General features: G+C 37.8%; 1 protein-coding gene across 1 annotated transcript in view; it reads left to right on the top strand.

Moving 5' to 3' along the window:
* Positions 1-15,535, top strand: part of NCKAP5 (NCK associated protein 5) — a 366,387-nt gene that overhangs the window by 236,422 nt on the left and 114,430 nt on the right. Inside the window, exon 7 of the mRNA XM_035556100.2 lies at positions 9,855-10,004. Coding sequence (XP_035411993.1) covers positions 9,855-10,004 — 150 coding nt within the window. The remainder of the gene's footprint in view (positions 1-9,854; positions 10,005-15,535) is intronic.

Raw genomic sequence — 15,535 nt, 5'->3', positions numbered from 1 at the left:
CCATGGGGGAGGTCTGTCAAGATTGCAGGACATCACCACCAGCACAGACATCTGCTTCGCTGCAGTAGCTTTGAACATAAGAAAGTTCAGTTCCTTTTCCTGCCCTCTTGCTGGTATAAATATGTGTACATGCTCCTGCTTTAATGAAAAGTAGGAAAGGAGATAGATGAAGATTTGTCAAGAGTGTTAATATTGATAACTTCAATACGAAGATAAAACAGTGCCAATTCTGCAAGACCTTCAGCTCTTGGTCATGAAGGCTGCAGTGTTTTGCCAATTGCTTTCTGAAGCAGGTGTCAGCAAGGTGTGACTGCATGGGTGATGCAGGCACGTTTCAGGTGGCATTGTTGGGCAGATCAGCCCAATTTTTTGTCTGTGTTGTGTGGAACAGTTGTTGTGGCTGGCACTTGTAATTTGCACAGCCGTTGGTGTCAACAGGTCTTTCAGGAGAAGAAAAATTTTATCTTTTGGCAATATAATTTTATCGTAACACAAAATTATGCAAGTTTGATGTTCAGGCCGCTGATACGTAACATTTTATAGAAGGGGCATGGTCATGAATTGAAAAAAAGGCAGTAGTTGAATTCCCTAGCTGAAATCCACGTAGGATTTTTAATGCTAACTGCTGTTGCAGAGAGAGGAAATATATGCTTAAAATTAAACTTACATCTCTGGATTGGAAGGACACACAGGAGACTGCATCAGCCGGGTCCCCTCGGCTACTGAGGAGAATATCACTAGGCAAAGGCTGGCAGCTTTGTGTCTCCCAGAGAAGGACTGAAGAGCAGCCACCCACACTCCTGGGACCTCCACCGGAAATCCTGGGCGGTCAGCTACACCAGCATCTGCTCTCGGACCGCTTTTCCACACTGAGAAATTCAGAGCTAGCTCTGTAACAACTAATTCCTTACAGCTTTTCTTCTGGTAGCCTTCTACCAGTGTGCATGGGCTCTGTTAGATATTTGTTCCCCATTTATCTAAATCAAGGTTGGATTCTTGCCCCCAAAGGGGAGCGAATGGTGCTTCTCAGACACTGCTCAAAACGACAACGTCGCTGCAAGGAAGTTGTGTGCAAATAGTTTTTCCTTTTTGATTGTTTGTTTGTAGTACAGTAATGAAGCAGTGGAGTTATGTTTAACATAATGAAGTCTCATAACTGAAATTTGCAATTTGTGTGTCTGTGTTTTTCAGAAAACAAGCTGCTCTTTCCTTCCTGGGATTTTGTATATATCTTTAGTAACAAGCGGTGAAGATGATACTGTTATATATTGTACTGATTGTAACTCTCTGCTTAGATTTTTCTCTACAATACAGAATTTGTCTTTTGCAGTATCTTCTGCATGGCTCTAACATGCCTCTGCCTGGTAGTCCTAAGAGACTGCAGTAACCTCCAGGAGTTTATAGCACCTGTCAGTTTTCAGATAATCTATCTGCTGCTTGGAGAGATGCCAGTATCTTGGAATGCGAAGGCCAATTTGTTGCTCCTTATCTGCATGTCTTCCTTAAGCAGGTTAACTCCGAGCTGCCAGCAGCAGCTGTGCTGGCGCAGGGGCTGAGGGTGGCCCATGCTTCGGCAGCGGGAGGAAGCAAGCCTGCTGCAGCGCACTCGCTGTGGGACCAGCACCACTTGCAGCCACGCTCCGATTCTCAGCAGAGCAGTGAGATCCCCAGGGAGTTGTTGTCATCTCCCATCTGGCGACTGCTTTCTGAACTCCCAGGACTGTAGGGTGTCTCCTGGCTCTTGACCAGAAGATTTTTATAGGCTAGGGACAGGCTGGATCCCTGTTGGGATCCAGAAGTGCTTTTTTGACCTACACAGCATTGTGCATCCTGGGCTGCTATTGAAGAGCTTCTAGTTGGGCAGGAGGGACGAGCGAGTAAATAAGAAGCATCATTATCTCTCTAATCCTTTTGTAGTTTCTGAGAAAAAAAAAATAATAAGAAATAATAAATAGAGTCCAGAAAGAAAATTAGAAATAAGAAATTAGAAATAGAGACTGCAATCAGCTGCCTAGTGACAGAGAAGTTGAATTCCAGTTTGTGTTCCTTCGTATTCCAAGGATGGGTCTTGTACATTGCCAAGTCACTTGCTCTCTATTTCCACATCTCAGTTAAAGATATTGCTCCCTCTGCATTTTGAACTGTGATTCATTTATGTTTGCAAAACACCAGTAGGTAATGCTATCTTTTAAATTCTAAAAGATTGAAAAAAAAGCTAGTCAAAATTTTCCTTGTTCTCTGAGAAAAAAGGAACTTAATATATATTCAAAGAAACTCTCTTCAAAAATAATTTAAACATAATAATGCACTTACAAGTATACCAGTACAGGTATATCTGTTCTGGAAATAATTTACAGTACTGATCAAGAAAAGCATATATATTTTTTTTTAATTCAGTTTAATGTATTTGATACAAACTATAATAACAGATTTGAAAAGGTGGAGTTTTCATGAGATCGATGATGGTTTTTCCTGTATTATATTTTTTTGTGAAGATGCTTTTGTGAAGATGTTTGTTTCAGGAGTTGTCCTGACAAGATTGTGAGACAAACCAACTTCGTCCTGCAATTCGAAAAAATTGCCTAGTTATGTAATAATACACGTTTATTTTTTGTCCAAATCACACAGGTAGCTTCTTAGGTCAGCTTCAGCGTTTGTGCTTATGGTGGGAACAAGTCAGTTAATGTATTGCTTTCATTCCAAAATACTAGTTAATACTTGTCTTCAGGTTTGTTCTTTAGAGCTTCTTTGTGGTATTCCCGAGAGAAACCATGTACAGAAAACTGGATCAACAAGTGTAAGTTCTCAGGAGACTTTCTTGTGGTTAAAAAAAAAATTTGCACTCAAAGTTTTTCATTTCATTAAAAAGAGCAATTTGGCCTTCATCCAAGTAGTAAAAAGATATTATTTTTAAAAATGTGAAAGGGTTGCAAAGGGAAGAAAAATAGGCCTGTTTCTAGCAATTTAAATCCAGAGTAAATCTGTTGCCTTAATTGTTATCACATAAAGTTTACCCAATTTAATTTTCATAATAGTTTGGTTTGTTTGTACTTCAGTCAAAGGTAGATATTTTAGTACTGTCACTTCAGTCAAGTGTAGTCACTTCAACACTTACAAACTCATTCGGGAAAGTTGAAATGCTGCATGTAGGTTTCCTGTGAAGAAAGATGGTTACTTCAAGTGTGGTACTAACGAACCAATTAGTAGGAGAATATCTGCATGAAAAATCATGCTGCAGATTCTTCTCATAAAGCCCTATGAAGAAGAAACATATGAAGAAGAAACAGCTTAGCTCTTGAATACCTTCTTTCTGCCAATTGCTGTTGAATGTTGCTGAAGCCTTCCATTTTGAAAAGGCAGTGACACAACATGCAGACGTGCTGCCACCTTGCCCTGCCATCACTGTGCCTGAGACCTGGCGTGCAAGGGTCACCTCCAAAATTGTCACTTTCTGATTTCGCTTCTGACAGCTGAAGTGCCAGAGGTGAGGGTGCTGCTGATCCTGTGAATGCCCATTTACTAAAGTCAGGATGGTGTCGACAGCAATATTTGGTCACAGGTTGGTGCAGTTCCCTTTGGCACCCAGGACGGACTTTAATCTGGGGACCTCAAGACAAAAAGTTCCATCTAATCTTTCTGATTTTCTAAGTTCACTTGCCAGTGAACTTCAGTGCGAAGGTTTTCTTCTCTTAGAGTCCTTTTTGATCAGAACTTTTTCAAAACTACTTGTTTCTGATGCGTGGAGCAGCCAATAAAAGCATCATCAGGAAGTTTATTAATGTGACTGCAGAACTGCTCATAGGGGTGGTAACCTGCACTGCTGAAGAGAGTTTTGAGTGAAGAATAATATCTAGTACATTGAGATTGATATGTGAGCAGTAGGAGGCTCGTATCAGAAACATAAAGAAAGTACTTTGTTCTCTTATCCATCACCCATATTTAATCTAGGGAATGTTACTGCTCACTCTGTTCACTCTGCAAGTCAAAACCAGAGATGAAAAAGAACTTTATATGTTTTTCCTGACAACAGTAATGTTAACCTGTGAACAATTTGGGATGTTTGTGTAAAATGTTGTGATATATGTGCATCCCTTTCTTTTTCTTCAATTTTGTCAGCTTGTTCGGAACAAAAGCTGTTGGCTAAACAAAAATATATTATTATTGCATTTGCTGATGCGCTGTCTAAAACAAAGCTATATTTTAGTCTATCCTTCCACTGGGAAGAAGTGAAAGAAGGGAAAACAGCTGAATACATAGATACAAGTAAGCGGGGTAAAACAGAAGTCGTGTTTGTAGCCTTATATTGAAAGATCATTTAAATTGCACAATCTCGTTGCGTGTAATTTTTTTTCATTCTAACTTGATTGTTTGGTTACTTTTTTTTTAGACCTGAGTCATGGTGCTCAATTGGATTGCCATTAGCAAATAGAGCAAATAATAATAAAAGAAAAAAGTTGCAGCTAGAACAGACATATTCATGTCACATTGACATCAGTAACTACTTGTGTACAGGGCATCTTGCAGGAAGCACGTAGTGAATTCATCGGTCCTATTTCATATTGCATTGACTTAATGTACAAGCGTCCTTTATGCACTTCAGGTTTTTCCAAATGAAATTGGCCCAAAAGCCTATCAGAAGAAACTGCAAACATGTCAAATTGCGTATTTAAGAGGGATTGAGCCCCAGTAAACAAGTGTTAATTATGATAAAGGAAAAAAAGATTATGGTGGGAGGAAAAAGAGGAGCAAGGTGCCACTGAAAAACAATTTTAAACTTGTTGGGATGTTAAGTCAGTAGTCTTGGAGCAAATGCTGTCTTTTTCAGCTGCTGCAGTCAAATTGCTGGAGCTGGTTGTGCATAGCTTGGGGCTGTTTTTTCGTGAAACTACAAAGAAACCCTCATCTACTGTTTTTATCTACACTGACAGTCTAAAAATTCTCGTTTCATATTGCTCACTTGCAGTGAAGAATAGTGCTGAACACTAGGAGGTCTGCAGTGGAAATAACACTGAAAGTACATAATCTAAGAATACATCAAGACTATAGAATGGCCTTGCAAGAAGCAGCATTCAGAATTTATTATTACAGACACAATGCTGTGTATGGTTTTGTAAATTGCAGTTCAGGTTTGTAGGTTAAGAGTCTGTCTTTATGATAGCACAAGAGAGCGTTAAAAGTGTAGAACTAAAGGAATTTACCTGAATTACCAAACTGAGTTACTGACAGCTCAGTACCTATCTTACTTAGAAAGTACTGCAGAAGCTCCTGAGACATGCTCATGAGAAGTGCTAACTGGTTTGAGATGCTGAGCTAGCCAGATAGCTTGGGTTCAGTATTGACTGGATTCTTGGGCACCTCCAAGTACAATCTGCTAGTAGAGATTTACATTGTGAAAGATGCTACGTTTCTTCTCAAATCAGTCTTTATAGCCATTTATAAACACTATTTAATTATATGTCTTACATATTTTTTTTCCTCTGTGATTAAAGTGTTTTATTTGGAAAAATACAGCCACGAATCTCCAAAGAATTTGAATTTGTAACCCTTATAAAACCATTGTCTAATAAATTCCAGAGGTTGAAGAATTAAAAGGGAAAAAAAAAAGAATGCTAGCATCACAATCTGACACCCCAAATGGAAAAAGGGATAGTTTGTATTTGAGGGATTTTTACTGTGTTGCGTCGGAAACACTTCACTTCTGTGGAGTTGGGTTAATCACCTGAGAATGATCTCTAGCTCTTGTAAGTAAAGATGTCATTTATAATTATTACTTATCAGTTTCCAGACAAGCAATTCATCATTAAATGCTCATTGAGAAAATCAACATCTCAAATATCTTGATCTTTTTTTAATTCTTGTTTGGTTCAAGCAGGATTTTGTCACGTGTCCTTGTGAGATTGCTGTTTATAATCAGTACTGTAGAGTACGGATCCAGTTAGATCAGGATAAAATTATGCTATATTATAGCCACTTGTCTGGTGAACTCTGGAATATCTCTGATTCAGGAGAAGCTGGGTAACCTGTTCCAGTGACCATATGAACACTCTCCCCCAGTGCAGGACTTTGCATTTGCCATGCTGACAGCTATGGCACGTGCTGTGCTGCTGCTGGTTCTTTTTGTTTCATGTTTGGTGAGAGCTCCTCCTGTGGAAGCCTGTCTGCTGCATTAATGGTGTTAATGACTTCTGTTTTCTTAAAGGTTTCTCATTTGCGTAGGCAGTTCCTGAATGGTAACATCTCAAAATAGGAAAAATTGGAACATAAGGTACCCGAGGAACTATATGATCATTTTGTATTATGTATTTGTCCTTACTACTAGAGGAGTCCTGATTCCAATTAGTGCCTATTCATTTTTTTCATTATAAAAAAAAGAAAATCTAGAATAGATTTTTTGGAGCTACCTTTTTTTATTATTATTCTTTGCATCATCTGACTTTTAGCCTTCTTGTTTTGAAATTTTGTAGTTACAAATTGAAATATTTTAAATTGTATTCACTTTTTATTCCAGTTTTTGCATGCGTGTGTGTGTAGTGTAATTCCTAGAAAGCGTCTTAAGAAAGATGAAAGGCCATGGAATGACAAGCCATGGTATTGCCAATAAAACTTCAAAAGTACATTCATTTGTGAGATTGCAGTGGTTAAGGAATAGCTGGCTAAGCATCCCTTTGACATTTGGCTGTTCCCTGGAAAGGTGGCCAGACTCAGAGGACAGGCATTGACCACGGCTCCCAGCCACTAATGCTGTGTCCAGAAGGTCAGCCTGTTGCCTTCCTCAGGATGAAGGAGGAGGCAATTCCTCAAGCAAGCAGTTTGGTGTCTTTCATCTTCTTGCAATCTTCCACGTGATCTTTCCTATCACTTCAGTTACACTCCTTTATTTATAAACAGCAGAAACACTTCCTTGCTCAGTGTTCTCGGAGGTGGGCAGAAGGGGGAAGACTGGCTTAAAATGCTTATTTATATTCCTACATATTCCAGGAAAATTATTATTTGGAATTTCAATTGGCTTTCCTGCTCTCTTAATTTATTCTTCTCACTTATATTTATTAGTAGAAAGAGGAAGTATTATACTGTTCTTTTCTACTTGATCTAACTGAAAACCAACTTTTTGATGAGTCTCAGTGAGGTCGCTGTATTGTACAGCTTCATAGATCAATGTCTTCAGTGATTTATACCTTCCCATTGATTCTAGAAAGCTTGCCATTTCCAGGCTGCCGGCTGTGTTTTCATCGCTTGTTTTCTATTGGCTGTAGGGCCTACAGTGTTTGATCAAAAGGTTCATCATCAGTGTACTATTTGTTTGATTTATAGAGCAAACAATGCATAGAAATAATGATCAGACTAGGTTGTCATTTTAGAGTTGAAAAGTAATGTTGGCTTCAAAAAAGCAATGACAGTTCAAACCAGTTTGAGGAGCTTCCACGAGGTGGGACTTGATAGCAAGTCTCTCGTTAGTTTCAGTGGGAACGGGTCCACAGTGAGCAGCACAATCCTAGTTTCCTTTTAGTAAGATTTGAATATTTAATGTTCTTATTGTCTCTTTGTTAACACAGAGCATTAGAGATGTGGATGAGTCTTAACTGTACAATTCTCATCAGGCTGCTGTGCTTGCATCCTCTTATGGTACAGGCAAGTGTCTTAAACTCTTAGTGCTCTGGGGAGACCAAGCTGGGCTGTTACTTATTTTTCGGTGTCCAGCTTACTTCAAGAGTACAGTTTCCATCTGTTACCTTTTAAATGAAATGAAGCAGCATTGATCAGAAGGACGACACTTATTCTGCCTTTGCAGGACTTCCGACCCAAAGTATTTTGCTGTTCAGCTTGCAAATCCAGCCTGCCTTTAGTTGTGCAATGCATGGAGTGCAGAACAGAGACATTGTAGAAGATTCAAAATATGGTCTTTGTTCCAGGTAACTCCAGCAGTACAGGAATCTAAGGGAAAAGAAAAAAAAGAAAGCTGTTCCATGCCATTGTTTGCTGCCTTCAGCATGCTCACTCCAGAGCTTTCTGTAAGATTTGATCAACATCATGTAGGAGATGCATATTTCCTCTTGCAAAACAGTCTCTCTGTCTCTGCCCCTCCCTGTCTCTCCCTTGCAGGCAGCTGCCTTTGACATTAGCAGGCTTATCACTTTTAAGAGGATTCTGTCATACCAAAAGCCTTTGTCATCCTCCCCTTTACTTGACTTGATTTCAAGCACAAATAGTATTTATCCTGCACCTTTTCCAGGTAGGGTATGTGATATATCGGGGCCTTTTTAGCCCATGAAACACTGAAACTAGATTATTAAATATATGAGCTGTATTTAAACACTCATGCAAGGTACAGTGTTAAGTGCACATCAGAGCAAAGCAGGATGTGTAGTCTTGTTTATGCCACCGGTGTGCAAAGTTCACCAGGTTTTGTAATTAGAAGATGAATTGGTTACTTCTTTAGGTGATGGACGTCTGGGATTTACTCTGATTGAAGTTGCATTACTCCCGTTCTGTGACAAAATCTGACAGCCTGTGCTTTCTCCTATCTGTTCTACCATTGTTAGCCACATCTATTACATGTCAGTCTCTCTCCTAAAAATAATTGTTTGTGTTTGAATTACATCAGAGGTACCTTTGTCAATTTTTTTTCTGAGTTCATTGAAATACTTTATGTGAATGTACTTTTCAGGGTAACTTGAAGGGGAAGGTGTTTAATGGCTTTACTATAGATGCTTGATCATTGTATCAGCGAGTAGCAAGCAAGAAAAAAAAAAGAACTATAGTTAAGGTTCCCATGTGATCAGGATAACACTAATGCTGGAAACCTGATGGAATGGCTCTTTGAAGTCAATGTTTTGAGGCTTTGTGCCTCATGGTTTGTGTAAGAGTGTGTAATGATTAAGCGCATAGCTTATAAAATTGATTCTTGATTAAAGTTTTAACATGGTAATAGTCCATTACTGAGCTAGCTAATTTTTAAAAAAGGCATTGTTAGAATTGTGATTCACAGTGCTGATTTTTAATTCAGTTGTGTTTATGGGTTTTAATTAAGATAATGTTTTACTGTTAAGTCTTTGAAGAGTTATCAGATATTTGCACAGTTATTCAGGCTGGACAGTTCTTCATGAAAATACATATTTTTATGTCTAGAGTTTTTGTTGGCTGTTTTTGTAGTCTGGATGTTTTGCTTGCTCTATCTCATTCTCTCAACAGAGAACTCGGGCACATAATTAATGGTGTTAGTAGCATTCAGTGTTCAAATCTAGCATTTTTATAGACATCTTGTAAAACCGAACAGCCGTAAAACAGCAGCAGCTAATAATACCCAGTTTGACTGACTTGTAATAGACTGGGGCACTTCGGAAAATTTTGTTGTCAGGTTGATTCTCTCTAGTTGTCTGTTAGTGTGGGTCTTAAATCAGTATTCAGGTAGTAGCTTGGTTCTCAGCCCATTATTTAGTAATTCAAATATTAGCTCAAGATGAAGAAAGGTGAAATACATCAGGCATGAACATATGTTAGCTTTTCCTTAACAAACTGCTTTATATCTCAGTGGCAGAATGTTTCCATTGAAAGAAGATACACTCAATTTTCATTGCAACCTTAAAAGAAGAAAATGCAAGTTACTCTATTTAAAAATGATAAGTTCCAAATTTTAAAAATCTTAAGTAGATGTAGCAGTTCATTTGTGCATACACTTTTGTAGAACTGGCATAGCAGCATGTTTAATAAACCCTTCATGACTCCATTTATTTAGTTCTGTAAGTCACAATTTGCTCTGTCTTTTTTTCATTCATATACAAGGAAGATTTGAAGATACTTGCATAGTTAACTTCATTTCCACCTGTGAGTAATGACATTTTAAAAAATCGTTTCAGGAAAAGCTGTCAGAAGACAGTAGGAAATGTAAAGAAGGCATGGAAAAAATTCACACAGTAGTAGATGAAGATTCAAGAAGTGAAAGCAGCAGCACTGAAGAGGAAAGAGAAAAGACAAAATTGCTATTAGAGCGTTTGAAGGCTCTGGAGGTAAGGAATACAACAGTTTCACACATAAAAGCCCACCTTGTCCCCTGCCTCATTCTTTTATTGTCACTGAATCTCCCCTGTAGTATAAATCTAATCTTTCACAGTTCACCTATACTCATATTATGGGATATTTCTTTTTTATAATTCATTTACCAGGGATGAATAAGAAACTCATTCTTAGAATCACTGAAAGGATTTTTCTCTAATGTTGAGCATCATGTATCTTTATAAAAGTCTTCATACTTGATTTTAATTCAACTGAGATCATTTAAAGAGATTTTTTTTTACTGATTTTATTTCAATTATTAATATTTTCAGACAAATACAGATGATTTAACAACTGTCATAAAACCAATGCCGCTTCATTGTAGTTTATTGCTCAACGTGCTCGAAGACTCGGCTTAGGTCTTTTTACTGCTGGACTGTGGAAAATCTATTTCTTTGTAGACCACAAGGAAAACTGCACTCTTCACATTTTTAGTCCAGTGGAAAATCAGGACATGCAAAGTACTGCATCTTGTGGTACTTACTAATCATAATCACTAGAATTCAAGATGGTTAAAAATTCCTGAAGAAGAAGTTCTAGTTTTGTTAGGCAACCATGAAGAAGGTGCAGGTAGGATTGTAACCACTATATATTTATATATGTATGCTTACATATATGAACTTACTTTGTTCTCCCTGATAGAAACATGGATTTCAATGTGTATAAAACATTAAGACTATGCAGAGTTTAATATAAATTAAAACTAGTAATAAGACATTTTGAACTTATCAAGCATTTGCTTCATTCTCTTCTGTTCATGCTATCTATGTTGTATTCTATGTATTTATAAATGAATGCATTACAGTGATTGTAGCGGCCTTTTGCCTAAGCAGGCTCTTGGTAAACGAGGTCTTCATCACTGGGCAGTATACATTTTCAGTTCAAAGTGATGGCTCTTTTGCATCACAGTTTCTATTTTTGAGTTATACTCTCATCAAAATAAAACTCTGGATTTTTGTTCTTGAGGACTTGAGGTCAGTTATAACCCTGTTTGGATCTAAATACAGATTCTGAAATCTGAAAGGTACAGAAGGTCTCTGTAGTTTTTCTTTCCTTTAAAATAATGAGCAATTTGTAAAGTAAACACATTTAATATGTGCCCAGAGAAGCTGTGGATGTCCCATCCCTGGAGGTGTTCAAGGCAAGGCTGGATGGGGCCTTTGCCAGCCTGATCTAGTGGGTGGCATCCGTGCCTATGGCAGGGGGTTGGAACTATATGATCTTTGAGGTCCTTTCCGACCCAAGCCATTCTATGAATCTATGAATATTAATTAACCTTAACTCTGCACAGAAACCAACTGTGCAATAGGAAATTTGTAAGGTCCATAAACCACTGATAAATATACAGTTTACTATAGTCTTGCTTTATCTGTCAGTGGGGGATGACTGTATGTTCTTTGTGGTCTTTAATTTTCAAATACGCATGACGTGTGTTTATTTGGCCAGAATCTTAATCAGTTTGCATGACAGTTTCAGTTCTTTATGTCCCCAGTTAATAGGAAGTTGTTCAGCAATGTCACGGCCTTTATCAGTTGTGGCAAACTGCCCAGATATGTAACATAACATAATGGACAGACAGACTCTAGGCTTGGAACGTGAGTGAACAGGTCCCCTCACTGATGTCAGTGCTGTGCAGTGGCTTGTTAAAAAAACACTTATTAGTGAATGCCAATACTTCAATAATTAATCTGCATAAGTAGTCTAAGTACCTATCAAAGTCGAAGGATGAACTGTAGGACCATCATTAATTGTGGCCCAAGATAATTAAAACAAAGTGTTGTTAATTGTGTGTTGTTTAATGGCATATATTCTTGCACTTGTTTTTTCTTGTGAAGAATATAAATTGTAATGTCAAAGACTCTATGGTTTATTAATTGAGACATACTTTTTTTTTTTTTAGTTAGATGCAATTAGCAGTTCTAATCCTTTACTATTTGCAAAGTAATTACTCTAAATATTTTATTAGTCTATATAAAAAGGAACGAAAAATTGCTGTTTGCTAGTTCCTGTGCAGTGGGTGTCAGAATCTTTAATCTTACTTTACATTATTAGATGTTACAGTATGATACACAATTAATAAAATCAGCAAGGCTACTAAAATACTTAGTAAAGTTGGTCCTCCATCTGTGCACTGTGGAATCTGAACACTGCATATAAAGAGAACTACTGAAAATGTGGGGCCTAACTCATTAATACCTCTTACTATAATTTCATGAATATCAGCACTTCTAAAAATCTATTAATATGTCTTCATATAACTTTGTATTTTATTTAGTTAGTTTGGTTTTCATGTCCATTTTACCAGTTTAACCCATACCAGGATGTAGCCTGGTCTTCTAGAACATTCCATCGTTCCTCCTTACCTGTCCTACTGCTGGGGTGTGCTTCTCTTGAAGTGAGGGCCTGTGTGTATGTATGTATATATAAAGGGATGTTACAGCGCTCATGTGGGGAAAAGTGTGAGGAAGTGGTGTAATGTTTTTGTTATAGAAAGGTTTTTATTCAGTAGTTAAGTTTTTTTCCTGGTTAATACCTTCTCTTTACTGGCCATATTCAAACAAAAAAAGTTGGGTAAGTCCAAGCTGATTTTCGAGTGGATGAAGAGAAAAAGAGAAACGCAATCCACCAGCACAGGAATAAATGGACAGTTCAGCCAGTACATATACAAGATAATAGATTGTTTTTTGTTGTTGTTGTTTTGTTTTGTTTTTGTTTTTAATATCTACATGGGGAAAAAAAAAAAGCTCCTGTTCCATGCATGAAATAGTTTTTATCCCGTCCTTTGTCAATTACTGCTATGGTAGATATGAGGTGAGTGGTGGTTTTCTTCAGGAAGTTCTGGCAAGGTGAGGAGAACTGTAGTCATCTTGGACTGTCAGATATTGACCAGCAAATTATCAACTTTAAGTGGAAAAAAGGGCTTAGGCTTCATTTTCAGAGAAAACTTTCTTTAAATGACTTCCTTATCAGTGGGGTTGTATTTAACATTTCTTTTCTTTTCTTATACTTGGGTGCTGTCAAATGTATTGCCAAATAAATGTCTGTAATACGTTTTAGGTTTTATTAAATTCTGTTTAACCTAGAAATTTTCTCACCGAACAATAAAAATCAGTATAATAGTGTCTTTGTAGTCAGCCCAAGTGAAAGCTATCATATACTTCGATAAGAAATATATATACATATTCCCCCATTGCTCCTTTTACCTGTAATCTTTTTACATTCTTTATCGTTTACAGCAAATTCTATTTCCACTCTACTGACTGATAAATACCATACGTTTCTAATCAAATGAAACAGGTGACAAATAACAAATGGTTCGTACAGTCTTGTATTCCGTTTTATGTAGTTGAAATTAATTGTGATTTCCTGGATATCAAAACTGCTTTGTGCCTTCAGCATTTTTAGTTGGCTGCTCATGAAATGCCACTTAATTTACTTCAGCAGTTATGATCAAATGCCTTAAAACTCTTACAAAGCAAAAAAAAAAAAAATCCTTGATAACTCTTTGTATTTGGAGTGCTGCAAAAAATGAAATGTTAACGAAGTACAGGGAATAACATCAACTCCTTGGTGGAATTTCATTTTTTAATCTGCTTTCATCAGCAGAAGGATTGCATTCTTTTATGTTTTGTTTTTGAAACTGGTAGCCAGCAATGTACAAAAAATGTAATTTATTCTGGACATGCATCAACCCCTGTATAATGATTTCAGGACTATATAGGTATATATAAAATTACATTAAAATAATATTGTTGCTTTTCCAAAGTCATATGCATATAGGTTGGGAGTTTTTCACAAAGCCTTTATTTGACCTCCCGGGTACGGTAGGTACTACACAGACTCAAAGTGCAAGATTTTATACTATTACTTTCCCTGTGACAGCCTTTCTCCAGCAAGAACAGATTACACAGTCACAGTGCACAGAGGAAAAGTTTGGGAATATTCTACGTTTGAAAATCATTATCTGTCTCCTGAGACAAGGGCTTCATTATCCAACATGGATACGGGCTTTTTGCCCCAATTTAGCCTTAAATGACAGAACTACAGGCTGCCCAAGCACCTGCATAATTGCAAGTGACGTAAACTGATATACTGAGTTAGTGTCAGTCTTAATCTAAACATGTCTGTACAAGCCATAGTTACTTTGATTTAAAAAAATTAATCAGTGATAAATAGTGTGTCAGCTTTGAAGGCTTATTAAAGTCTGTCATTTGCACAGACATTTATGCGGTGAAGATAATTCAGCATGAATTAACTATGTCTAACTGTATGAAATGTTTGAGCTCTTCCAGACTTCCTTCTTTGCCATTGCGGTACTGCAACTTTCTTTTCGAAGCAACTTTCTTTTCACAGTATTTGCTTTTGATTTACTATCACAAATCAACCTGAGGGCTCAGTCATGTCATCCCCACAGTACAGTTTTTGCTTATGCTCAGACAGAATTTCTATGTTGCAGTTTGTGCCCATTGCCTTTTGTCCTGTCACCGGGCACCACTGAGAAGAGTCTGGCCCCACCCTCTTGACACCCTCCCCTCAGATACTTATTCACGTTGATCAGATCGATCCCTCCCGAGTCTTCTCTTATCCAGGCTGAGCAGGCCCAGATCCCTCAGCCTTTCCTCATATGAGAGATGCTCCTTTGCCAGTAAAAATTTTTGTTCTTGATAGTATGTCCTTTCACACAGTGCATGTCCCCTCAATTCTTCAAAAAGAAAGGGGATTGTGAGTTGAGATGGGATGAAAACTCAAGAAGACTGAATTCAGTTCCTGTTTCAGCTCCAGATTTCCTGCATCCTGTATACACTATTTTATTTCTACCTTGGTACTACACCTGGAGACAGGCGAAGAGCTAGAGTGGGACTTGCAGTCAAATACCTTGGGAAGCTGGTTGGTTTTGTCTAGCTTCTTCTGTCTGAACGTACTCTTTTACTTAAAGACATGGAACTGGAAACAACTCAGGCCATAATACCCAGATTTAGTCTGGTAGGGTAACGTTTTACACATGAAACAAAGAGGAAAATGGACAACAGAAGAGGCATAATTAAGGTTTCAAGTCTGGATGTGTCTATCCAGCCATTACCGCATACAAGGAACATCTAAACTATAGATCCTAGATGCATTCTGCAGGAAAAAAAATAAAATATCTGAATTTCCCCTACTCATTCTGACCTTCTTTTTTTGCTGGTTCTCTGTGAAGGTAGGCACAGGACTGACTCCCTAGCTGCATTTCTGAAGGGGGAATTCGTAAGTTTTAGTTATGTGGGGACATTTTCCACTGTTCAGAAGAGATTATTTGCCCACTTTAGCCTATGATGGGGCACGACTAACACCTTGCTAAACACACAGCATATACATTACAATTAAAACAAGCACTGCCAAGAAGGAGGTGGTTGCCCTGGTTTGCTGAGTGCCCTCACTTCCCTTCCAGACCTTCTGCAATGGGAACAAATTCTGTTGGCCTCAAAAACTAATGATTGAAGGCTGC

Source organism: Cygnus atratus, chromosome 6 (assembly GCF_013377495.2).
Source record: "Cygnus atratus isolate AKBS03 ecotype Queensland, Australia chromosome 6, CAtr_DNAZoo_HiC_assembly, whole genome shotgun sequence".
Taxonomy (NCBI): Eukaryota; Metazoa; Chordata; class Aves; order Anseriformes; family Anatidae; genus Cygnus; species Cygnus atratus.
The sequence above is the reverse complement of the archived record's forward strand: the minus strand, read 5'-3'. Positions and strand labels throughout refer to the sequence as shown.